This window comes from Ammospiza caudacuta, chromosome 9, assembly GCF_027887145.1.
Source record: "Ammospiza caudacuta isolate bAmmCau1 chromosome 9, bAmmCau1.pri, whole genome shotgun sequence".
Taxonomy (NCBI): Eukaryota; Metazoa; Chordata; class Aves; order Passeriformes; family Passerellidae; genus Ammospiza; species Ammospiza caudacuta.
In genome coordinates this window covers 30,980,497-31,006,889 of record NC_080601.1, presented here as the reverse complement: position 1 = coordinate 31,006,889, position 26,393 = coordinate 30,980,497, and the positions used below count along the sequence as shown (strand labels likewise).

The 26,393-nt window shown below is 46.8% G+C and overlaps 1 protein-coding gene across 1 annotated transcript; it reads right to left on the bottom strand.

Annotated features, from left to right (window-relative positions):
• Positions 1 to 1,749: 1,749 nt before the first annotated feature.
• VWA2 (von Willebrand factor A domain containing 2) lies at positions 1,750 to 23,726 on the bottom strand. Its single transcript, XM_058810768.1, has 13 exons — positions 23,672 to 23,726; positions 23,013 to 23,087; positions 21,012 to 21,145; positions 19,616 to 19,725; positions 11,044 to 11,238; positions 10,118 to 10,248; positions 9,331 to 9,463; positions 8,832 to 8,887; positions 7,892 to 7,999; positions 6,525 to 7,106; positions 5,664 to 6,215; positions 2,602 to 2,724; positions 1,750 to 1,933 (listed from the first exon to the last, which is right to left on the bottom strand). Exons 1-13 carry the CDS (start codon positions 23,718 to 23,720, stop codon positions 1,800 to 1,802), a joined length of 2,382 nt encoding a protein of 793 aa, XP_058666751.1. The 5' UTR covers positions 23,721 to 23,726; the 3' UTR covers positions 1,750 to 1,799.
• Positions 23,727 to 26,393: the final 2,667 nt, after the last annotated feature.

The window sequence follows — 26,393 nt, the reverse complement described above, 5'->3', positions numbered from 1 at the left end:
TATATAATTATATATATTATATATACTATTTTGTTTATTATATATTATTAATATATTGTTTTATTTTCATATATATATTAATAATTATATAGTTGTGTATATATTTATATACTATATATATAGTATATATATAGTTCTTTATTTCAATTATTTTATTGTGATATATATATATATAACACAATAATATAATTAAAATAAATAACTTCCAAACAAATTACACCACACCACATTAGCCACAAGCCAATGTGCTCAGCAGCAGCACTCTACACAGTGTCCTGCAAACAGCACAAGGAACAGCACTTGCAGAAGGCCAGGAGGGCACGTCCCAGCTGCAGAGCTGTGTCCCAGGCAATGTGAGCTCACTGCTGTTTGAGGGCAGGCTGATCTGCAGATGAGAAAGGGCTGTGAGGCGTGAGTTAATGATGCTGTTAGGAAAACCATGGCAGAGAAACCCCCAGGGAGCTGCAAAGCCAGCAGGGCAGCAGGGTGAGAAGAGGGGTCCCTCAGACCCCTCACACAAACAGGATGCACTCTGCTTTTGAGAGCAATTTGTCTGCAATTTGTCTGGAATCTGGTTATTTACTTGTGCACCACACCATGAACCAGGGTTTGGTGTGAGCCTGGCCAAGCCCATTCTCCCCACATGAAGAGAAGACTGACAGCTTAACAGGAGAGGCAATGCTGAGCTACAGCCATGCCCAAGAAACATTAATAGATTCGTTTCCCTTTGTATCCCAAATGTCAGCCCTTCAACTAAGCCTCTGTTCTGTTAGATTGTCTGTGTCCTAAGGCACAGCAAAGTGACAGAGAAAAGAAAGCAGAATCTCCTCTTCCTCCCAGCCTGGTTTCTCCCACAAGGCTCCACAGTGCTCCTCCTGTCTCAGTGCCAGCTTTCATCCCAGAGAGTGCTTTCAGACCATTCTTCTTTTGACAACAAACCTGCTGAGCAATTTGTGTCTCTCTTTGTCCATCTAATGTTACTATTCAAACATAGGGCCAGGACATCTGGGTGAAGGGATTTTTCTTCTGCTGGGAACAATAGACTCTATTCTCACGAGCACTGGCAGTCACAGTTAATATCTCTGCCTTGGCTCTCTGCAGACCTGGCTGTGCTCTCCTGAGGTGACAGACACCATGGGAAAGTCAGCAGACAACCCAGCACTGGGAACCACAGGTTTTGGGGGAGCAGCTCTGTAAATTTTACAGGTTTGTGGGCAAATTTATCTAGTGATGAGGTGAGGCTGATGCTCCAAAGGATGCAGGCATGTGGCCAAACTCTCTTTGGAAACGTGAACCATCACAGGCCAATAAATGCAGAGAAGAAAGCAGCATGAACAACCTAAACAGAAACAGAATAAAGACTTGTAATCAGTTCTCCTTCCTCTTCCTCTGTCTTCCTGCATGTAATGAGCTATTCACTCCAGCAGCTGGCTGCAAGTGCATCATCTGTGTTATACCCCTTCAGCAAGAGCTCCAGAATTGCTCAGACTTCTGCATATTTTTAGACTAACTCACAGATCTATCAAAATCTGTTAAAAAAACCCCAAAACAATCAAGACCTTAAGACCTGGACGAGTAAATGCAAAATGCCAGAAAGAAATACTTAAACACAAATATTTACTTCAGTTATAAAAGAAAGAGAGTTCTGGGGAGCCCAGTTTGTGCAATGCAGGAATTGGGAATGGCCTCAAGACAGTCCCTGTGCTGGAGCAACTCCAACAACTCCAAGGGCTGGACAGTGCCTGTGAGTGGCAGAGAGTGTTCCTGGATGGAGAACTGGAGCAGTCAGCACATCTGTGTCAATGCCTCTGATCCATTTGCCTTTTGCTGTGCTGGAGGGCTCTGGAGAGGTGCTGCAGACCCCTTGGACTCCACTGCTCATGGGAACGTGGAGGAAGGGCTGGAGATCTTGGAGAATCCCCCCGGAGAACTCCTGTGGCAGAGGAAAAGCATAGATGTGGGATGAGGGCTTTAGGACCAAGGGATAAGGTCACACTCAGTCCACAACAACCAACCAACCAACCATTCATTCCCTTAGATGACAGATATTAGAGGCCACAGGCTGGAAGTCAGAATTCAGGTAAAAAGCAAAATATTGGACATGGGGAAAACCCATCTGAATTGAGAACATCATGCTATGGGCACAAGGCCATCTCTAGGGAGCCAGAGACTCCCCACCTCATGGGCATTGCTCCCCTGCTGAAGAGAAGGAGGGCAATGGAGAGGTTTTACACCATGGACAGCATTGAAAGGGTGTCTGCTCCAACAGAAACAGCTCCCTCCTATTAAATGAGAGTCAAGTCTTTCCACTTGGGAAAGACTGTTTCAACTAGCAGAGAAAAAAGTGGAACAGAACAGAGTGGAAGATTACCAAAATTATTAGACCTCCTTGGGCCCCCCTCACCGTCAACTCACTCAGTGAATGTATAAAAATGCACAGCTTCTCCAGAGAAGCCCTTGCTCCCCTCAGCAGCCCAAACCTCTCTACTTTCCATAAGACAGAGACCACACCAGCACCAAGGCCTGGCCACCAAACAGCTGTCCAGGGGTTTCTCTGCTTCAGGGAGAGGTGGAATAGTGTGGAGAGCTGCTGGTCCTTACTGCTCTCGCAGTGGGGTCCCTCCCAGCCGTGGCACTGGCAGCGGTAGCTCCCCGGCCCCAGGATGCACACGCCCTGGTTCATGCAGGGGTTGGGCTTGCACAGGTTCACAGGGCTTCTGGCTTCTGCAACAGACACAGAGCAGAGAGCAAGCTCAGGCACATCTGCATTATTACTAGCTGAGACTCACATCCATCAGGAATGCTGCAAAAATTGTCATCAGGGGCTACTGGGACTGGAGAAACATTTAAATGTGGCAGAGGGTGCAAGCCACAATTCTGTCTTGACACTTTAACCTTGGCTTTTCTATGTCTCAATCTGGAGAATATTCCTAGTAAAGCTTACAAGAGTCACTTAATGATAGGATGCATATCCTAGAAAAGCAAAATGGAACATGTGCAGAGCTGTGGGCACCCCCAAACTCCCCCCACCAGACACAGACAACAGAGAACAAGACACACGCCCTGCCCTAACAGGTTCACAGTCTAAAATGCCACTGAAGTTCAAACCTCACTTTGCCCCAGAGAGGATAAGAGTTTCCACTGGAGAAGAGTAAGGAGAAGTTGCCAGCTGGGAAGTAAGGATGACATGAATGGAAAACAACACAGGGAAAATTTCTGGGTTTCTTTTTGAGGGGGCTTGAGAGAAGCCTGCAAGCACAGCCCAAGTTATTAGCCCTGTTGTTATAAAGTATGTGACAGCTTTCCCAACCCTCTCAACACAACAGAGCCCAGCTGTCAGCAGGGCTGGCAGGGTTCCATGCTGCCTTGCTGCCAATACATTAGGTTAAGTAGCAGCATCCCAGAGGAATTTGCTTCCAGTCTGCTGGCAACACCACTGCGGTGTTGGTGAGGGTGTGAAATTCCTCTGCTCAAAAGCTACAAAGTGGTGTAGAGCTGCTTGCCTTACCCTTTGCTCCAGGGTAGAAAAATCACAGAGAAAATATAAAAAGGGGAAGGAAAAAGAACACAAATCCTATCCCCTATCTGTCAGGGAGCTTTCTACAGCTCAACAGACATTCTGCTCATTCTCCCTCCATTCTCCCTCTGCACATCAAGTCATTGAATCTCAACCCACACCGAAGACTGGCAAAATTATAACTGAAATTCTTCTTATTTTTTTTTCTTTTTTTTTTTTTTTGACAGCCCTAGAACTGAGACATATCAGTCTTTAGCTCCAGTTGATTTCATAGGGAACCAAGCCAGGTTAAAAAAAATTTTAGTTACCATGGGATTTGTGAACTGGGGTCCTGCCTGAGAGTGTATTCCCAGGGATGGTCACTTTCACTATTATTGGGCTGAAAGCTGGATCTCTTGGACACAGCACTCATCTTCCAGGTGCTGCTCTTCCATGGTGCTCTGCTCTACAAGTGTCCACCTTGTCCCTCCAGGGATGCTCCACAGCATAACCTCACAGTCCCTACCCCAACACCATTTCTCTGAATTCCAGCCTGCTGTTAACAAACCTTAAATGAGGTTCTTGCACTTTGATGATCCTAATAACTTGCATTTCCATTAATCTGATTCATATATACTTAATGCTTGGGAACTTTTCTCCTAAACCCTAGGTCCTTTTTTTCTGGACTCTTTTCAGATGAAACCTCAGAACTAATACCATATTCCAGGTACACAGAGGCAGGGTCTGTTTCTCAAATACCTCTATAATCATGAAGTTTTAAGTCCTTTCACAGACAATGATTCTGTTATTAAGCCTTGGATTTGGGAGTAGAAGACGGAGTGAAGGGCTTATCTTTACATCGCCCTTGGTCCCAGCCTATCTAGTACAAACTGTGATTTACCTGCAGATGAAATGAAAGCAGCAATTCACTCTCAGGAAATGATATGTTATTACCCTGACTCCTTGAACCCTGCTGTCTCTTCCCCTTCACCCCTGGCATTTTAGCTAATTCCAAGGTACAGTACATTGTTTTTGTAATAACACAGCTGAAAGTACCCCTGCAACAGAAACACACTGAAAAGCTCAGCAGAAACCATCCGCAGAGCCTGCCAGGAGAGCAGCTCTCACCCCAAAGGGATGATACTGCAGCTCTTTCTAAGCCTGAAGGAGATACAGCTGTAACCAGAGATGAAAAGGACCTCTGAGCTGCAGCTCAAATGTGCTTCTTTTGATCTTATAAACATGTTAAAACAAAGCAAATAGATTGATATTAAACTTAGGCTATTTTGAATGAGAAAGCAAGGCATGGTATTTTAACTAGGAGTAATTTCATTGTCACTGTCTGAAAACTAGGGTTGCTGTCCTTTCTGAAAAGCTGATTTCTAGACAACATGCAAGTGTTTCAAATTTACTATTAGAGCCATATTTTTCCCCAGCTGAGGACTGGCACTCATGACTCAAAGTTTTGAAGAAACTTCCCCTTTTTTTTCAACCCCCAAATATGAGTTTTTACACAAATATTTGAAAATTCTTCCACTTTGAAGATAAGGATTTGGTCCTACAAATAAGACAAATCACAATTTGTCTAAAGGACTAGTTTAACAGTCTGAAGGCTCGAAATGGACAGATTCTGATTTTAGGATTGAATACAGGGCAAAACAAAATGTTGAAAGCCTACATGATAATTTTAGTAGTGAGATATTAAGGATGAAAACGAGTGATGAGGTTGCAGACTCACCACATTACAAACACCTGGTCACAAACCTGTTGGACAAGACAGCAGAGACCAGCACAAAAAAGGGGCCCATTGAGCCCTCCCCCAGAAACACTGAAGAGGAACAGTAACACACAGTAAATTCTACAGATTTAAAGCAACATCAGAAAAAGAGAAAACTTTTTCCTTCAGAGAAAACAGAACCTAGATCTAGCAGGGGTGGAAAGAGCCAGCCACACTATGGCCACTCTCATCCACTGGACTGAATCTTAGGAAATTTGGTTACTAATTCCTGAAGGATTGCTTTGGACAGTCATCAGATTTCTGTGTCATAGTTTCCCCATCCGTAAAATACAAAAGTCAGTATCACGTTCAGTCAGTAAAACATCCAAAAACCTACAACAGCAGCAGCTGGTGGCACTGACAGAGAGTGATGACTGGAGGCTCTCCTACCTTCACAGATCCTCTCGATGATAAGGCCTTGGTAATACTGCAGGTCTTCATAGGAGGAGATGTGCACCAGGTAGTTGGGGGACCCAGCAACTCTGCGCAGTGTGTCCCTGTCTGCGTCCCCAATGACAACCACAAACACCAGGATGCCATTGTGCCTCAGCTGCTGGGCTGGGGCAGCTGCACCCTGCATGCCCCCCCCGTTGGAGAGCAGCACCACCACCTTGTTGACCCCAGGCCTTGCTCCCTTCTGCACAGTCATTACATCACTATGAACATGCAGCAAGGCACTGCCTGCAGAGGCTGAGTCCCCAAGGAAGGGCACCTGGTCGATGGCCTGGAGAACAGCAGAGCTGCTGGTGTGGGTGTCCAAGGCAAAGACAGTGTGAGCTTTGCTGCCATAGGTCACCAGGGCAATCTGGGTAACGTCCCGGTTGATGATGAAGTGCAAGCAGCTGCTCCTGACAAAGCGCCTCAGACGCAGAAAGTTCTCCAGGCCAACTCCAGACGAGGCATCCACAGCAAATGCCAAATCCAGAGACTGGGCCTGGCAGCCTGGGGAAAGGAGCACAAACATGGTGTCTCTCAGAACATATATCTGCTCCTTTCTGACTGAAAAACAGCAGTGAGAGGAAATTGTATGCAAAATTCAACACTGCTGATCACTGATGGTGAAGGGTGATCTAGGTCTCCTTCACAAGATCCATCACAAAAATCACTCATGGGAGGTTAGTCCTGGGATCTGTGACTGACAAACAAAAACAAGGACATTGATCCTTCTGTCCTTCCCTCCTCCCTGCTGGAATTCAGGACACTGCTGCATGGTTTGGCAAACTTGTCCCCCCTTGCCCACACCAATCTTACCTTCAGGATTGCCCACACTGCAGATTTTTCTCTGCAGCTCTGGCATCCTGTTGAAGAGGTCCTGGGGGTCAGCGTAGACAATGGTCTGCTGTGGATTGCCAGTCACCGTGGTCAGCTCTGCTCTCATGAAGCTGCTGCCTAAGCCAATCAAGAAGATATTTTGGTCTTTCACATATTGAGCGGCTTCTGCTACCGAATCCTGGGACTTGGAGTCAGTGAGCAGGACAACCACACGTGGGAGATCATCCTGCACATCTGCAAAGACTGGGCTGCTCCTAAAACCGTGCTGTGCAACGTACTGCAGGGCTCTGCCTGTCAGGGTTCTCCCTCCACTGAAATTCAAGGCATCAATTCTCTTCATGAGACTGAGTGTGTCCTTGTACTGGCCCAGTTCAATGGGTACCTTGATATCATCATCATACTGGGCCACCCCCACGCTCACTGGGGAGTCCTGGCCCACCACGGCCTGGAGGAATCTCTTGAGGAAGGCCTTGAAGCGCAGGAACCCTTCCAGTGTGACCCCGGCTGAGCTGTCCATCAGGAAAAGGAGATCCACACCGCACTCCAGGCTCAGCTTTGCTGCTGGAAAGGGAGAAGGCAATCAGCCATCTGCAGAGCAACCCCAACAGGGGCTTGCTGGAAGCCTTGTGGAGAGGGGACACTGTGTCCAGCAACCCAAACATTTTGCCATTCATATCATGAGCTGGAGGAAAAATGGGCCAGGAGCAGGCTTTGTTTTGGTCGGATGCCATATAAACCTTTAGAGACAGGAAATATCTATGGGAATTCTTGCAATTTTGGATGGCAAACTTCAAATCAGAAATTACAGCTCCACTCTTAATGCTGTGGGCAGAACCTCTGAATGACACAACCACATACTGGAGAAAGGAGAGAGTCCAAGCACCAGACCCTCACCTCTGACACCCTGAGACACTCTGAAGCTGGAACCTTGGTTCTGGGGAAAGTAAGTACAAAGTGTTTTCTAATGATCAGGAGCTTTTGGCTTTTTTACATTGAACCCCCAAAACCAGGAGCTCCTGCTGCACCCGTGTGTGTGGGGAGGGGACCAACAGATATATACATGTCTCTCCCAGTGACTCTGATCCCATGGCACCTGCATTTAGGCACAAAGGCAGCCATGCAAGGGTGAGACTGTCAATACTGGTGCTCTTCATACCCACACAGTGTCTGAACAGCAGGACCCAGCCACTGGGCCTGACACAGCATGACAGTAAATTCAGCCTGCTTTTGGAGAAAAGCCCAAGCACTGTGGCCCCACCCCAGTTGTCCCCAGGGTGGCACAGAGGGTGTCACCAAAGCAGGACCCAGCTGAGCGGGAAGGAGACAGAGCACAGGCTCACACCTACCACAGTGGATGTCTCTTCCGTAGCCCAGCAGGCAGAGGCAGTGGTACCTGTCCAGTCCCTCTGGGACACACGTGCCACCATTCTGGCATGGCTGGGAGTCACAGGGGTCTGACCAGGACAGGGAAGAGAAAGAGAGGTCATCAGCAAGGAGCCTGCCCTTCCCCATCCTCTGCCAGCATGAGCAGCATTGCTAGTGGAAAAAGGGTCACAGCTCTGCCCCTCTTGCTGCAGAGCTTGAACTAACACAGGGCCACCTCACCTCCATGGCAATTTCCATTTGGGATGGCTCTCCAGCAGGCTGTGACAAGAAAGCAAACCAGACTGACTTTGCTTGATGTGGAACAATAGCAGCGACACCATATTTGTATAAACAGAGAATTGCTAAAGGTCCTGCAGTCCTGACAAATTTTCAGCAGCAATGAAGAGGTCAGGGTCTGGCCTGCTGCTTGGACAGCGCTGTACTGATAAAGAAAATGAAGCTGCTATCATCTGAGCTTGCAAAAAGGACGGAAGCAGCACAGCTACTTCAACAGCCACAAAAATGGGCTGGTGATCAGCACCTGTCAGGCTCCCCACTAACCTGATGCTGCTTATGGTACCTAGTATATGACTGGAGGCATCCCTGCAGGCTCCCCTGGCTGGAGAACAGTGACACCCTGCAGGCACTGGGAAGCAGTGCAAGACTGCCCCCAGGACACGAGCAAATGAGAATTCACTGGCTCCTCAAGTGGAGGAGAAGTTACTGGGAGACATTTTAATCCAAAAGAACTCTGATCATAGATACCTGTGAGAAACAAAAACTGGATTAAATATCTACTGAACACAGTCTCTCACTCTGAGCACAATTTTTGAGAAGTGAAAGCAAACCCTTGTCTTTTTGCTCTTTAATTATCACCTTTCCTGTTTCACAAATTAAAGTTTTGGAAGAGCAAAACCCCACCTGGACATACAGTTCGGAAGCACCTGGATGGGTGTTTTATCAAGACTCTCTTCCACCTGAAACAGGAAGAATAAGATCTGCCATTAATTTAAATATTAACAAGGTGCCTTCAAGGTGGATCTTACTGTGTTTTCAATGGAAAAACTTCCCTTTGAAAACACAGGTTTTCAAAACAAGTATTTTTTTTAAATAGTCCATTCTAAAGGAGATGGCAAAAGGAAAATCATAATTTCATTGAATCTACCATTTTTTAAAAAATTCAACTGTAATATTTACATTTTAAAATTATGGATGTATTTTTAAGACTCAAAAAATTATTTTGTCTGCTTGCTGCTCAGCCAATGATCAGAGCAGAGACTCTTCCTAGCACTACAGACTGTTTGCATCAGTCTTCTGAGGGATTTTTATCCCAGTAAATAGTCATGGTCAGATAAAAGCCTCATTACTATATTTATCTCTCAGTCCCTCTCATTTTTAGAGCTGTGGGTGCCCAGCTTACCTGGTGAAGGGGCACAGTGAAGCCTGCACTGCATTGGGCTGCTTTGAGCCTTTCCAACACACATAGCTGCCAGCCAGCTCTTTCACAATCTCCAGGGTCCTGCGCTCACAAGGGTGGGACTCAACTTTGCAGCCTGCAGCAAAGTACAAGGCAAACTAGCCTCAGCTGCCTGAAAATGCAAAGGCTGTAAGAGTAGACAGCTGTTTTCAACTACCTGACAACAACAGACTGGGCAGAGCTTCCAAGAGCCTCTGGGAGACCCCAGAGGTAAGATTTCCTGTTGAAAAGATCACCAGCCTCCTCCACTTTCTGGAAACCTAAATATTCAGCCTCCTTTGCTTTGCTATAAACCACACACTGCTGAGTTCATGGTTCAGTGACAGTTTTTCAGCCCCTTTGGTGCCTTTATCATTCATGTGTTTGATTTTCTGCTACCTCTGGACCACTCCAGTTCTATTCTTTCTAACTCCTGGTGCCTCGCCCTGATACACAGCCAAGTCCATTAGAAAATTAAACACAACTGCCTTTATCCCTCTATCCCCTGTCACATGACCAAAAGCCAATATTCCCATTTTCAGAGGTGAATCAGGATGCAGGAAGATTTAGGATTCTGCAGCTTGGAGGTATTTGGAGAGCATGACATCCTGTTTGGGCACCAGAAGCAGATTACCTCAAAGTGCAACACCTGCTAATTCCCCTGCGCGCTTCCTGACACTGCCTTATCTTCCTCACTCAGTGCCATGTCCAAGCTAAAGCATGGGCATGGAGGTGTGGCCAGCAGGGTCACCTGGAGCGGTGGCAGTGCAGACAGAGTCACTCAAGGTGCTGTACAGGCCGTTGGCAGCATCCTCAGCATCTCCAGCAAAGAGCAGGTGCTGCTCAGGGGGCTCGCTGGCCAGCACCTGCAGCTCCTCCCACCTGCCAAGCAAGGCACAGGTCAGCTGCTCAGCCTCCCCCACAAAGAATTAAGAGTCAGAACCAACCCTGTGCAGCAAACAGAGAGTTGATACAAAACCATGACACTCCTCAGTTTCCAGGATCCTGGTGTGTTTAGTCTCAGGCAGCAGCATAGCTCTACCAAGTGGAAAAGTTTCCGTCATTAACTCTGGTGCTCCTTCTACATCAGCCACCAAGTCAGTGTTTTCTCTGTGCCTGCATTACCCCGAAAATTCCTTTTTGTCATGGTTTAAGAATGGTATTCCCCAATTTAGTGTTCTCACTGAAACCAGGCTTCCCCTTCCTTCCCCTCTCACCTCCAGCTGCAAACACAAAAGGCAAAAATATTTCATGAACTGAGATAAGAACAATTTACTGAGAACAGAAACGAAATGAGAAATCAAGCAGCAACGGCAGCAATAAAAATATGAGTAACAAAAGATATAAGACTAAATCAATTTCCTTGGAAAGTCTGTCTCCACACTGTTTGTCCACCACACTTTCTCCCCTCCTTGGAAGGAAGGAAGGAAGGAATGCCCTTCCTCTCTGAAGGGATAAAGTCCCTTTCCCCCACCCCTGGCAATGACAAAGAGGTATGGATTATCTCCTAGATACACCCACAGCTACAGGAAAAAAAATCAACCCTGCTCTGGCAAAAACTAAGCCACCTTTTTCTCTTTTTCAAAACTTATATCTAGCCTGAGACAACCCCTCACTCACCAGGACTGGCCATTTGGCTAGCTGGGTGTCTGCTTCCCACTCTGGAGAGCTTCCTACCTTGGAAACTTGATTCCCACAGCAAAAACTGTGATGTGTCTCTCCTTCACCAGCATTGCAGGCACTGAAGTGCTGCCCTGGGACTTTCCATCCGAAATGATGATCAGGACTTCAGGGACACTTGAGTTTCTGCCACCAGGGAAACCCTTGTGGAGAATGTACTTCAGAGCCTGACCAGTCTCTGTGCTGCCACCTCTAGAAAGCAGGGAGATATAATCAGAAAAGAAGAAATCAGAATTCCTCCCCTGGTACTGAATTTACCATTTGGGTTGCAAATTTTTACCCTCTGGTGTGACTGTGTTCACAGGGGTCTGAGGATGAGGGAAGAGATGAGGATCTGACTCCATGTTTCAAAAGGCTTGATTTGTTATTTTATGATATATATTATATTAAAACTATACTAAAAGAATAGAAGAAAGGATTTCATCAGAAGGCTAGGCTAAGAACAGAAAAAGAAGGAATGAATAACAAAGGCTTGTGTCTCAAACAGAGTCCGAGCCAGCTGGGCTGTGATTGGCCATTAATTAGAAACAACCACAAGAGACCAATCTCAGATCCACCTGTTGCATTCCACAGCAGCAGATAACCATTATTTACATTTTGTTCCTGAGGCCTTTCAGCTTCTCGGGAGAAAAAATCCTAAGGAAAGGATTTTTCAGAAAATATCATAGCTACACTCTGGTAATGGGAAGTGTAGCCTATTTCTGCTTGTTGCCACACAACAGATCCATGGGGATGTCTTATCCTGTCATTCTTCTCATCTTCCTACCCACTGGTCCCATCTCTTTACCCTTATGTCCCTCCTCTCCAACTCAGAGTAGTCTCTACAGCAGAGTGTTTCTGCAATTGGTGCAGTAACCAGAACTCTTGGATATTTGAACTTTATTTCCATCTTCTACAAATGTCTCTACAGCTTCTGTCTTTCCATGTGAACATTGTGGTCATTCAGCTGCTGAAGGGGTGCCGGGTGTGGCCCTTTGTGACACGGTGTGTTGTGTCAGAGCCCTGGGTGATGTGTGACACTGCTGTGGCCCTTGTGACACAGCAGAGGGCTGTGTCAGGGGCATCTAAGGGGCACAGAGCCCCGGGAATCCCATTCCTGTGAGAGCTGCTCTCTCAGGAGGAAGCAGCTCCTGGGATCCCTGTGCCCCGACCACATCAGATGAGGAGGAGGAGGAGGTGAAGCCCAACTCCCAGCCCCCAGCCCCTTGCCTGGCTGGATGGATGGAAAAACAGCCCTCAGCGGGCAGAGGCTGGGGGCAGGGGGCAGCTCAGGCCTGCCCCTGTAGGACACTGAGGAGGAGGGTGCCTTTGACCACATGGATAAAGACTGGGAATATGACTCGGATCAAGAGCTTTCCCCATGGAGAGACATTACCAGACGGGAGCTCCGCCTTTGGGAAGAAATGACACTCCAAGAGTATAATCAACTACAGGAAGGTGTGAGGGCCCAGGAAGTCTCCCCACAGAGAGCTGTGAGGCACCAAGAGTTGTATCAGAGGTGTGAGTGTGGGAGAGGTACAACTGTGAGAGTCCACTGGAGAGATGCCTCACAGCAAAGGCTGTGGGGAGCAAGAGTGACAGGCCAGGAGTTGCACCGATTGCGCACAGAGGATGAGACACACCAAGCGCAGGCCCAGCAGGAAGGGTGGGCACACCAGGAACCATCTCCTTTGGAAGAGGTGCAAGGCCACCCATTCCAATGGGAAGGAGACAAGAGAGACCCAGAGTTGTCCCAAGTGGGAGACAACAGGGACAAGGACCTATCACAAGAAAAAGACTACAATGTCCAGGAGCTGCCCCAATGGGAAGAAGATGGGAGCGACCAAAAGCTGCCCCAACAGGAAGGAAGCATCAGCAGCCAGGGGCTGTCCCATGGGGCAGAAGGCATTGATTACAGGATATGGGACAAACCCTTGCTCCCAGAGAAGGACGAGGATGCCCAGGAGGGCCCCACCTCTCCCAGCAGTATGGGCACCGAGGTTGCAGGAGAGGCAGCTCATGAGCTGCCCAGAGCCTTTTCTGCCCCGGGGAGTTCCATGGAGGATGAGCTGGCAGCCACTCTGGCTGAGGAGGAAGAGCCCCTTGAGGTGGAAAGAGCACCGGGTTCTCCTGCCCTCATGGAGGAAATGCCACCAGCAGCAGCAGCAGAGAACCCATGCTGGTCCCCGGAGTGCAGCCAGGCCGTGCTGGATTTAGCGAGGCGCATCAGCTTTGAGATCGTGGACAATGCTGTGCTTGTGATCCAGGGATCTGGCCAGCAGCCAGAGGAACAGAGGGACCTGGAGCAAAGCTTGGATGCTGAAATAGAAGCAGCAATTGCAGGAGGAACAGGGGAAGAGAGCCCAATCTCTGCCCCACACAGCCCCTGCTGCACCCCCAGCCCCTTGCTCAGCCCACTGGGAGCCTCCAGTGAGGAGCAGGTGGACACAGACAAGGGATCAACCCTGGAAGAGCAAGAGCCTGAGGAGGGGGCCTTGGCTGAGGAGCTTGAGCATTCTCAGGGCGAAGATGAGGAAGGCGCAGAGCTGTCCCAAGAAGAAATCAATAAATATCAAGAGGGGTCCCAAGGAGAAGCCTCAGATGAGCAGGAGCTGTCCCTAGATGAAGCTGGCAGCCATCAGCAAGGGTCCCAAGAGGAGGTCTGCCCTGAGCAGGAGCTGTCCCTAGAAGAAGACAATAGGTACCAGGATGTCTCCCAGGAAGAAGCCAGCACAGGGCAGGAGCTGTCCTTAGATGAAACTGGGAACCACCAGGAAGAACCCCAAGAGGAAGCCAGCTTTGAGCAAGAGCTGGCCATAGATGAAGCTGGTAGGTACCAGGAAGGGTCCCAAGGGGAAGCCAGCCCTGAGCAGGAGCTGTCCCTAGATGAAGCTGGTAGGTACCAGGAAGAGCCCCAAGAGGAAGCCAGCTTTGAGCAGGAGCTGGCTGTAGATGAAGCTCGTACGTACCAGGAAGAGTCCAAAGAGGAAGCCAGCCCTGAGCAGGAGCTGGCTGTAGATGAAGTTGTTAGCCATCAGGAAGGGTTCCAAGAGGAAGCCAGCTTTGAGCAGGAGCTGTCCCTAGATGAAGCTGGTAGGTACCAGGAAGAGTTCCAAGAGAAAGACTACAGTGAGCAAGAGCTGGCCCAAGCAGAATCCAGAATCTACCAGGAAGGGTCCCAAGGGGAAGCCAGCCCTGAGCAGGAACTGTCCCTAGAAGACACTGGGAGCCACCAGGAAGAGCCCCAAGAGGAAGCCAGCTCTGAGCAGGAGGTGGCCATAGATGAAGCTGGTAGGTACCAGGAAGAGCCCCAAGAGGAAGCCAGCCCTGAGCAGGAGGTGGCCATAGATGAAGCTGGTAGGTACCAGGAAGAGCCCCAAGAGGAAGCCAGCTTTGAGCAGGAGATGGCCATAGATGAAGCTGGTAGGTACCAGGAAGGGTCCCAAGGGGAAGCCAGCCCTGAGCAGGAACTGTCCCTGGAAGACACTGGGAGCCACCAGGAAGAGTCCCAAGAGGAAGCCAGCCCTGAGCAGGAGCTGGCTGTAGATGAAGCTGGTAGGTACCAGGAAGAGCCCCAAGAGGAAGCCAGCTTTGAGCAGGAGGTGGCCATAGATGAAGCTGGTAGCCATGAGGAAGGGTCCCAAGGGGAAACAAGCCCTGAGCAGGAGCTGTCCCTGGAAGACACTGGGAGCCACCAGGAAGAGCCCCAAGAGGAAGCCAGCCCTGAGCAGGAGCTGGCTGTAGATGAAGCTGGTAGGTACCAGGAAGGGTCCCAAGGGGAAGCGAGCCCTGAGCAGGAGCTGGCCATAGAAGAAGCAGGTGGGTACCAGGAAGGATCCCAGCAGGAAGCCAGCAGTGAGGAGGAGCTCTCTTTAGAAGAAGACCAAAGCCAGCACGAGCTCTCTGCCTGGGATGAAAGCACTGAGGAAGAGCTGTCTCATGAGGATGTTGAAAACTACCAAGAAATTTCAGACTGGGAAGAAGCCACGGAGCAGGACCTGTCCTCAAAAGAAACTCAAAGCCACCACGAGCTCTCTGACTGGGATGAATACATTGAGGAAGAGCCGTCCCATGGCGATGCTGGAAGCTACGAAGAACTTTCAGACTGGGAAGAAGGCATAGAGAAAGGCACTGAGCAGAAACTCTCCTTAGAAGAAGCCCAAAGCCACCATGAGCTCTCTGACTGGGATGAATCCGTCGGGGAAGATGATGCACTGTCCCATGGAGATGTCAGAAGCGACCATGAAATTTCAGACTGGGAAGAAGGCAAGGAGCAAGGCCTTTCCCAAGGACAAGTCAGTACCTCCCAGAATCTCTCTGCCTGGGAAGAGCCCAGCGAGCACGAGCTGGCCCACGAAGAGGTCAGCAGCTACCAAGAAGAGTCTGATTGGGAAGAGTCCGTTGACCAAAAGGTCTCCAAGAGACGTCGCTCCCGCCTGTTCCGGGCGCTGCGGGCGCTGCAGGGGATGTTCTCCTGCCTGGCCCCATGGCCCTATGATTAGGGCTGGCTGCCAGCACCAGCCTGGGCCCTACAGGGGCAGCTGGCCCTCAGCATGTCCCCCATGTCCTGGGACAGCTGCCTTTGCCCAGACATGGCCCTGCAGCCCCAGCAATCCCCAGCTGCTGTGGAGCATCCCAGGCTGGTCTCTCCAAGACAAATATCACCCATGTGGCCAGCCCCAAACCAGCACCCATGGGGGCACTTGGTGCCATGTGACTCAGTGGTGAAGGTCACAGACTCATCAGGGTGGGACGAGACCTTGAATGCCATCCAGTCCCACCATCACCCTGAAGCCATGTCCCCAAGTGCCACAGCCAGACAATGCCGGAACACTTCCAAAGACAGAGACTCCACCACCTCCCTGAGGAACTCTTTGCAATCAACTCCTGACCACTCTGTCAGGGAAAAAATGTTTTGAATATTTCATCAGGACCTCCCCTGGTGGAATCCAAGGACGTTTTCTCTCATCCTGAAAGGATTACATGCAGATCCTTTGGGATTTTATCGGCGACGAATGAGCACAGACAGGTGTTTTGCACACTGTGCGTGACTCCATTGCACACTGCATGACTTTGCCAAACACAATTTATCCAAAACAGACAGAAGTTGGGTTTTAGAAATAGTAGCATTAGTAAAAAAAAAAAAAAAAAAACAAAAAACCAAAACAAAAAAAAAAAAACAAAAAAAAACCAAAAAAAACCCCAAAAACCACCACCAAAACACACTAAAAAAACCACAAAAAGAATAGGAGTAGGACTAATAATAATGGCACTTGGTGCTAAAGTCTAGTTGAGGTGTTAGAGCATAGGTTGGACTCAATGATCTTAGAGGTCTCTTCCAAGCTCATTATTCTGTGATTCTGTGATAATATGAAGAAGATTAAGAAGTAGTAGTAAATAAGAAAATAAGCATAAGAATAAAAATGAGAACAAAAAGAGTAAGAATAATAATAACAATGAGAATAAGAAAAAAAAATAAGAACAAGGATAGGAATAATAAAAAGATTAAGAATACGAATTAAAAAAGGGAAAAAAGGAATAAGAATGAGTAAAATAATGCAAATAGAAAAAGGAATAAGAATGATACTAAGAAAAAAAGAATAAGAAAAAGAACAGGAAAATGAATAAGAATTTAAACAAGAATAAGAAAAAAGAAAACAAAGATTAAGAATGAGAATAAGAAGGAATAAGGACAAGAATAAATTGATGTAGAAGAAGAAATAGAAGTAAATAGTGGGAAGAAGGAGAAGAACAATAGGGATGATAATAAGATGATGATGGAGATAAAATAGTAGTAGTAGCAAATTATTATTATAATATATACATTATAATGCATTATTATTTATTATATTATTAATATACATTATTATATATTTTATATATTATATTATATTATTTATATTGGTAATATCAAGATAAAAAGCACATCTACACATCCTCTAGCATCACAGAATGGTTTAGTTTGAGATGGACCTCAGAGATCATCTAGTTCCAACAGATTCTCTTCTGCTCTTTTTCTCTCTCTCTGAGACCTCTTTCCTATTTCTCTCTCCCTCACATTTCTTGTAAATAAAATCTCTATGTTGTCATCATATGGTCTCATTTGCATCTTCATTTGGGCAGAGGCATCTCTCCCTAAAACACATTCTCTGCCCAACTTGTCTCCAAAGCAGAGGTTCTCCAACCCTCTGAGGATGCCAGCTGCTCTCCTCTGAACTCATTCTAACATTCCACATCCTCCTCATGCTGTGCCCCCAGACACGGCTGTAGTGCCCCAGGGGTGTCTCAAACAATGGACTGAGAGCCACAATCACCTCCCCTGGCCTGCTGCTCCTCACCCCTTTCATGCAGTGCCCAAGGGTGGCTTTTGGGCTGGCAGCACAGATTGCTGACTCAGGCTCAGCTTCTCCTCCACCCACAGCCCAAGTGCTCCTGCTCAGCCCCTGCCCTGCCCAGCTTCTTCCACACGTGCCACAGACCTATGTGCTATAAATAATTTCCTGTAATTGCCCTTAAGGGCTGCTTTTATTGCTGTCCAGAGCAATCCAGGGGAACCAAACCACAGGTGTCACTCCTTCCTTGGAGGATTCATGTTCTTTGTCTGCATTGATACAAACACACCTCATTTGCTTTCTGAACATCCATCCTTTGCCCTAGCACCTGATTCCTGATTTGCTTGTTCTAGAAAAGCATTTCATCATGCCCAAGTGCACTCTTTTTCCATCTACCCTCTGATTTTCACAGAAACTTTATCATTCTGTACTTGCCAGGCATCTTTGCTTTGAACTTCTTCCTCCCCTGCACTGCACCATTTCCAAGCATACTCAGTGACCATGTGTTCATAGCAAGTCCAAATTTGCCTTTTTCTGACCAGATGTCTGTGAGATGTTTCACTGAACAGTGCTTTGCATGAGGAAAAACACACTGTGCATAGTCAGTGTGGTGACTTAAATCTTGATGAATTCAGTACACTGTGCCCATGTGAGCCCCAAGGATTACAAAAAGTTAATAAAGAGCTTATCAAATTGCTTATTAATTTGCATTTGGAGCTTCACTGGGGTTTGACACAGTGGAAATGTGTTTGAGGCATTACTCCAATAGGGATTTTCTGAAGTACAAGGAGATCTGGGCTTTACTTGCTGTCTTTCTTCAGGCACAGCACTAAGAAGGTCTCTCTCTTGTAACCAGCTGCTGACTGATATGAAAGAAATTCATGTGAAATTTAGCTTGAGATTACCACTGAGTATGGCTGGAACTGGCCAACGAATTCCAAAGCTATTTGGACAGCATTCACAGAGAGAGACCAGCAGTCTCCAAATAAATCACAGAAGCTTCACTTCAGTCTGGCGCTGCCTCCTTCCAAGTGCTGTCAGCTCTGGGCTGCAGTCAGGAAATGCCTCACTGGCCAAAGGCTCATCAGAAGCACATCAAGGAACTTCTCAACCAAGATGTCACACACCCATTTTTTTTTTCAGAAGCCAATTGGAATCCATCCATAACTATTTTATCGACTTCAAAATATCAGCTTTTCATTTAAACTAGATGAAATAGCCAGGCAAAAAGTAATTATTTCTGTTTGATCTGTCAGCATCCCTCTGTTGTCATCAAGGAAATGCAGTGCCAGCCAGCCTGCTTCACTTTCTCTGCTCTTACAGACTTTCAACAACAACCAGAGAGGGGGAATGCATCTTTGTTTTCTGCAAGTTTTTCCTGTAACAGAGTACACAAGAGGTTTTCTTGATTTGCTAAACTCATCAAAAGAAATACAACAAAATCCAGCCAACTGATCTTGCTTGAAAAATGCAAAACTGATCACATTTGCTTGCAATATGTGCAACATCCTGAGAGCAGCATATATCCATGGGAAACGTTGATCTAACCCTTAGTCCTAAGGCAGATCAGCTAAAAGAGTAGACATCCAGAGGCCTTACCAATACCTCATCTATCATCAAAACAAGTGGTATTTTGGGGTGATTGTCAGATCCTCAGTAGATCCAAATGTATTTCTCCAAGATGGAAAGTTTGGATTTTGAGAGGCTCTAAGGACAGCTCTTCTTTGGACTTCTGGCTCCATTTCCAGGGGTCATGGGAAGACATCTGACTCTTAACATTCAGGAAGAAAAAAGGTTTCCATTGAAAACCTGATCCTCTTGAATTCAGCAAGCATACATAGATATCTACAGAGCAGCAGTTCATCACTGACTCACGGGACAAAGGAAATTGTAACCACCAAAAAATGAAGCAGCACACTCAGCCATGAGGGAATGACATGCTTGTTTTTCCATGGAGGATGTAACCCACTGCCTGGCTCAAACAGACAGAAAGAGCTGGAAAACTCTCTATTTACCATGTTATAACAGGACACTGAAAACTTTGTCCTCTAACAGCTTTCACTAAGACAGACCGGGTTTCACATTTTAGTGGATTGTGGATCATGGAGCATGGTGTTCATTCACCTCCCTCTCTGGGGACATCACACTGGTGTAAGCACAGCTGAAGCAGAGATTTCTAAACCTCAAAAAAACCCTCAATCCAGAGATTGAGCCCAGAAAAAGCCCAGAAAAAGAGCAGAGCTGTAAAATAAGCTGACCTGAACACAGTCCTCTTGATTCTCTCTTTCACTTCTTGTTTGGTTAGATAAGAATCCAGTGGGAATTCAAGGTGGGGAGTTGAGCTAAACTGTATCATTCCCACACGGACCTAAAAGAAAAGGTTATGGAAGGTTATGAAAGGTGTCTGTGCAAGTTTTACTCTTTTGATCAGTTTACAAACTTGGGAAGACTAAACTGTATGGAGGCAAACTATGTTTTTGATGTCGAGCCACAAGCAGTCTCAATGAACTTAGAGCAGGAACTCCATTATTATCTATACAGACTATAAACAAGGCAAAAAAGTTTATCTGGAAACAACAGCAGCCTCTGCTGCAGTTAGAGGCAGCTCAGGATCTATATTAATCCACTCAGAGCAGCTCACAGCCTCAGGGGCAGTAAATTTATAAATAACACCTTATACACCAACCCACTTATACACTGGGCAGGCAACCTTTCCATCACTGAGAGGAGCTCCCTCTGGCACTGAGCACAGCAGGCAACACAAGCCAATACTTTTTCTAATAGTTCCTCTAAAACCATTTTCTCAAGTTGAAAATGCAAGCGGACTAAATGGTCTGTACTGGGCAATACATCCAGAATACTTCACTGAAGCCTTACAAGAAGTATTATGGAATGTGACAATTCCAAAGGTGGAAAAATTACCAATTTTCAGTCCAGTCTGTGGGACGATTAAGTGAAAGACTAGTGGAGAGATGGTATTTAAAAAATAAAATACAACCTTCCCAAAGACCTGACATTTATTTGGAAAGGCTCTGGCACAGAATCAAGTCCAGCAGTCATTCCAGCCTGTTCTAAGGCCCACAGCTGAGGCAGTGCTGTGGGACTGATGCACACCTGGAGCTGCTGCCAGTCTGGTTTAAGTCCCCCCAGACAAATCCCAGGATGGGTCATTCATGTCCAGAGGTGCCTCAAGGCTGACTGCAGGGACAAAGATCTGAAACTACAGCAGCACAGCACCCATCTCCTTCTGGGGGAAGCAGAGCAAGCAGAATACATCATTTATATCTGCACAGAAAGGTGGCTAACTTCCCAGAGATTAATTCTGCAGCTTTCCAGGGAAAAGCAACAGAAAGATCCAACTAATTGATGAGCTTCCAAACCAAAATAAAATCAGTAAAAAAAAACCCCAAATAATAATCTTTAACTGGAAGGATTATGTATTTTCTCAAGTTCCAAAGGAACTGTTTAAAATCTGAAGAATCAAGAAGCATCCTCCCATCCCATTGCTTCACAAACTGCATCTTTCTGATAATAATAAATACTCTGCCCCCATGGTAGGTTGAATTTTGCAATTTCACTCAGCACATTACCACTGGCCTTTAGACACACTGGCCAAGCTATTTGAAAATTAGAGGAGATATTCCTGACACTCACTCTGTCTGGATGGATGTCCAAGGCATCACAGAGCTTGCCTGCAAAGTGCTTGGACCTTTCAAAGCTTCCTTTGCCAATGCTGTAGGAGCCATCCAGGAGGAAAAGGACATCTAATGAGGCAGAGCACTGCATCACTAGGAGAAAACAAATATACACTGTGAAACTGTGTCTTTGTATCACCCCTGCCTGCATGAACATGACTGCTCTCAAGCAGAAGTCTCTGAGGTGCTTCTGCTGCAGTGGAAACCCACAATCTCACTGACATTCACATTTAATTTTCATTCACTGAAATAAATAAATGGCAGATTGCAGACTACGAAGAATCATTTTCAAAGCATTTAAAGGGAAATTTTAAAGTCTCCTCTGCAGCATTTGCCAGAATCAACTTCAAGGGAAAAAGAATCCAGAAGCTCAATAGAGATCAAGCACACTGACCCCTTAAGAGCTGTTTTGGCCAGTGATGCTACTCTACCCCCATTATTATAGTCTTTTTATTGTCACTACTTTTTCCAAATCCTTCCTGCTAGCCAAAACCTGAATTCATAATTAGGGTTTTTTAATGCCAGATTACAGGGATTGGACGTTGTGAGGCATTCCCTTCTGGGTCACTGGCTCTCCTGAGGGGGCACCCAGCCTTGCCCTGGGGCTCTGTGTTGAGGACAAGCTGGGGCACAGCCTCCCTGCCAGCCCTGTCCTGGCTTGTCAGCCTTGCCCTGGGAGCTGGGCTGAGCCTGGAGCTGCAGCAGGGCTCCTACCCCTGCCTGAGCATGCACAGAGAAAGCTGCAGAGCCCCTGCTGGAGCTCAGTGCATCCCTCTGGGTGCCCAGAGTTGCCAGGTCCCTGCCAGGGGGCTCAGAGACCCTGGCACACAGCCCAGAACACCTGTGGGTTTGCTTATGACCCATGGAGCAAGTTACCAACCTTAGATGAATATCTGCAAGCCATGACAAACTAAGTAGAATTATAGTGAATTTATCATGAGGTGAAAAAGTCGATTTTGGGGTTTTTTGAATGGGGATTCGTAGGGAGCAAGGGACCTGGGCATGTCCAGCCTTTCTCCTTCTTCTTGGCCTCCATCTTCTGCTGTGATGTTGGCACTTTTAGATAGATTTAGAGTAGAAGCTCGCTGTCTAACATAGGTGATAGGTATTGGAAAGTAATTGTAAACATTGTAAGGTAGTTTTTAGTATAAAGACATAACAATAGTGTAGAAGCTCACTGTCTAACATAGGTGATAGGTATTGGGAAGGAATTGTAAACATTGTACACGTAGTTTTTAGTATAAAGACACAGCACCACCCTGGGGGCAGGCAGAGTGCCTGGAACTGTCCTGCTGGATGGACCTCGGCAGGGCAGGAGAAAATTTTTTATAGCTAAGACACAATAAACAACCCTGAGACCAAGAAAGGAAGAGCTCTGATTCCTTCTTCAAGTGATGGGCTGGGAAAAGAGATTTTTAAACTTTTCTTGGGGTCACTCTGACAAGCTAAAGATCCTGACAATCAGGAGAGAATTCACAACAGAGTTTATCAGTAGCTGATTGCCAGTACAACAAGGGAGCTGCAGGTGACCATGGGCCAGCCAGAGCCCCATCCCTGCTCCCAGCAAGCTGTGGCTTTACAGCCCCAAAATCCACCCACGTGGGAGGTCTGATCAAGGCAGTAATTAAACATAGCTCTGCAAATCAGGATTGCTTGGAGCAGGCTCTGAAGAGCTGACAGAAACACCATACAGCTGGCAAACAGCCAGTTTGGGGAAAATAGAGTAGATCACATCCCAGGAGAGCTAACACCAATGAGGGAGAAAGCCAGGCTGGAGTAGAGGCAGCCACAGCACTGTGACTGCCAGAGCATTGCTGGGAATTTTACAGACTGAAGAGAGGCTAATAAATGTAAATAACTACTACAACAACAAACTTAAAAATATCTAAACAAAACACAACAAAAAAACCAAAGAAAGAGGGAATTCAGATATAGAAAATGCTTTATAAAACAAACTTACACTGGCCAGCAGCTGAGATCTTGCCAATCATCTCCTGGCCAACGTGGATTTGTTGTATACCCAGTGCCAGCAAAGCTGTGGGATCAAACAGCCATCCATGAACAAGACATACAGGATTTAACCTATAACAGCAAAAATGCTGGTTTGCTGGATAGGTTTCACAGCTGCAAAACATAATTTGGTGACACAGCAGTGTATCTATGTCAGGAAATTCCTTCTGGCAGGGACACACAGAGCATGAAAAATGACAAGGAAATGACTCCAGCACACAGGACAGTCTCTCTGCTCACTGCATGCAGGGACACAGGGCAAGAATGAGAGCTAGGCCAGCCTTAGGCTTCTGAGATCACAGCCATAAACACTGGATAGATTTAGGCACTTTTAATATCAGCTTTTCCCACATCACTTTACATACAGATCAGTCACAATCCGACACTTTACATATGGATCAGTCACAGGTTCAAATTATCAGAAAAGCTGTTTCTCCAGGTATTATTTTCTTCCCCATTTGTGTGAGACTATGTTTCAGAAGTTTATCCCTAAAGCTCCTGGAGAGGCACTCACTTGGCTCTCATTCCTCAGAGTGAAAAATTCCAGCTGGAGATAGGGAAGCACCCGAGACCAAAACCAATAATGCAAAATGGCAGCTTTAAACATACCTTGGGCAAGCAGGAAAATGCAGATGGACTCAAATGATGAGAGGTTCATAGTGACAAATCTGGAAGGAAAAAAAAACACAAAAAGAAACAAAAAAAAGAGGAGAGGAATAGCAATCCAATTCCCAAAGCCAGTTTCTTTACCTGCAGCTGATCATCTTCTTCCTGTGTGTCTCAGGTGATGAGCTCAGAAACATATTGTTGGGGGGCAAAAGTAACTCCTACCCTGGGGAGAATGGTAGGGAAGGTAGAATAAAAAACATGAAAATGAAGGAATAATAAAAAAGGAAATCTCTCAACATAATCCTCTCCTTTCCCATCACACCTGGAGAGATCAGCCCTGGCAGGGAGGGACAGCCAGCCCTGCCTGCCGTCCTCTCCATGCGCACACAGACCTCTCCTCTCCTCCCTCTCCTGTGCACCTCCCTTTCTCAGCTGAGTCCCACCACGGCACCTGGGAGGGCCAGTGGAGGGCCCAAGAGAGCTGCTCAGGGCTTCACTGAGCACAATCTGAGCCTCATCCCCCCAGCTCCCCATCAGCTCCGGCTGGGATGCCCCTGTTCAGGAGCCCAACCCAGAGACCCATCCCTTGAGCAGTGCTGCTGCCTGTCCCCATCCCATCCCATCCCATCCCATCCCATCCCATCCCATCCCATCCCATCCCATCCCATCCCATCCCATCCCATCCCATCCCATCCCATCCCATCCCATCCCATCCCTGTCCCCATTCCCATTCCCTTCCTCATCCCCATCCCCTCCCTATCCCCATCCCATCCACATCCCCATCCCCGTGCCCATCCCCATCTCCGTCCCTATCCCAATCCCTATCCCCAACAACACTCAGCCCCAGGCTCCTTCATGCCTCCTTTTTTAGAAGGACTGGCTTTCTGGGGAGATGTTTTTATGCATAACTGTCCAGCAAACTCAATTTTCTGCTCATTTTTCCTTTGAAATCAGCGAGGCTGCCATCATGTCGTAGGTAGATTTCAGTGACACTTTCAAGCATGCCCAGATTTAGACCATATGTATCTGGTAGAGCTCTTGGCTTTCTATTTCAAACATGGATATTTATTTTTTCTCCAGATTAAAAGCACTCACTAGAGCAGATTCCTGATGGGTCTCTGCCCCTGTCATTGCACAAGCAGATTTTCTTTATGTAGTTAAAGACAAGTAAGTGTACTTCATGATAACCAGCTCTACTAGTTGTTTTTCCAGAAAATGGGTGGATTTTTCTCAGGAAATACTTGTCTCTGCAGCAAATTATATATCACTCACACCACACAAGGCAAGATACTTAAGCAGGCCATGCTCAGTTACCTGCACAGGTACAAAATGAAGAGGGGATTAAGAAACACCCTCTGGCATCAACTCACCATTATTACAGACACAATAACCCTGTCCTGCAGTGCCAGGTGCATCAAGCATCCCCCTTCAGCAGACTGCCCCCACCAAATGGACAGATCCCAGGCTTGGCTAAATAAAGAGAGATCAAAATACAGCTTCACTGGGGAAGCCCCACTGTGTGTCCCCCAGAAGCTTCAAGCCCTCCAAATTCCACAGAGGAAAGGTCATTCCTCTGCCATGCCTCAAGGACATTCTTCCCAGGAGCTATTTCCATGGTGCACATCACCCAGGGCTGGACAGGCCTCTGCTTGCAGCCAGATGTGACAGGTGCTGTGGATTTCACATTGTTTTCACACAAAACATTGACAGGTCAAGACGTTTCGCCAACTTGGTTTCATCTTGGGTTTAAATCAACTAATCTGCAGGATGAATTCCTTGCCTTTTAGCCCAGCCAGACTCTCAGCAACAAGAATTGAAAGAAAGCTTCATCATCACCTGCTGCTCATCAGCATTAGCCCAGGATTAGCAGCAGCAACCTTAGCAGCTTTGCTGGGGGGTGGGGGGGGTGTGGTGAGTGAAGGACATTTTCATTTTATCTTCTCAGTCATTAAGATAGGGAATTTTAATAATGTCTACCTCAATAATGAGTCAAAAATACATATTTTTTAAACCACACTAAGTCAAAACTCCTGTTATTGTATCCAGATTCTCATTTGGACACATGAATATGACAGCAACTTACTCAAAGCTAAGACTTGTGACCATGTGTAGTGTGTTTGGAGGAGTGACCCCAGAGATGGGAAAGAGAGGTAAAGGGGAGAAAAGCTCCTCTTGACAAGTACCTTCCCAACATGTCTTTCAACATTGCAAAATATCACTCATTTTAATCAGGGAGAAAGCAGGAAAGATTACACTGTATATTCATTAAAACACATTTTTAACAAGCCAAGCAACCTCCTGTCAATGCTGAGGAATGGCCCCAGCTTGCTGAGGGGAGCTCACTGCTACGTGCTCATCTGATGTTCAGATGTAGGGAGGGAGGGGGGAACCAATCTTCCTGTCTCCTTTTTCAGTCTCTCTCAGCTTGTTCTCCATAAATAAATTTTACTTTTTTCTTCTTGCCAAGCTTTGGAGGCAGTGACTAACTTCTGGTAGGAGCCCCACGCTTCCCCTCTGCCCAGCCCCAGGCATTGCTTGGGGGCAGCTCACAGTGGGATCTGAAACTGAAGGGCGAGAAGCAAGACAACAGGGGAAATGTTTAACTTCTCCTTAAAACAAACATCACAGATTTCAGTCTAAAAGTTTTGACAATGTTTTTCTCCAAGGGATAAAGAGGATTAAATTTCCAGAAGATGCTCTGCAAAACTAGTTTATTTGTTCT

Excerpts from the sequence above, each read along its gene's own strand:
- VWA2 (XM_058810768.1), bottom strand. The coding sequence starts at position 23,720 with ATGAACCTCTCATCATTTGAGTCCATCTGCATTTTCCTGCTTGCCCAA. Across the intron at positions 10,249-11,043 it reads GTGGGAATCAAGTTTCCAAG|GTGGGAGGAGCTGCAGGTGC; the intron begins GTAGGAAGCTCT and ends CTTGCTTGGCAG. Across the intron at positions 9,464-10,117 it reads CTGCACTGCCACCGCTCCAG|GCTGCAAAGTTGAGTCCCAC; the intron begins GTGACCCTGCTG and ends ACTTTGCTGCAG.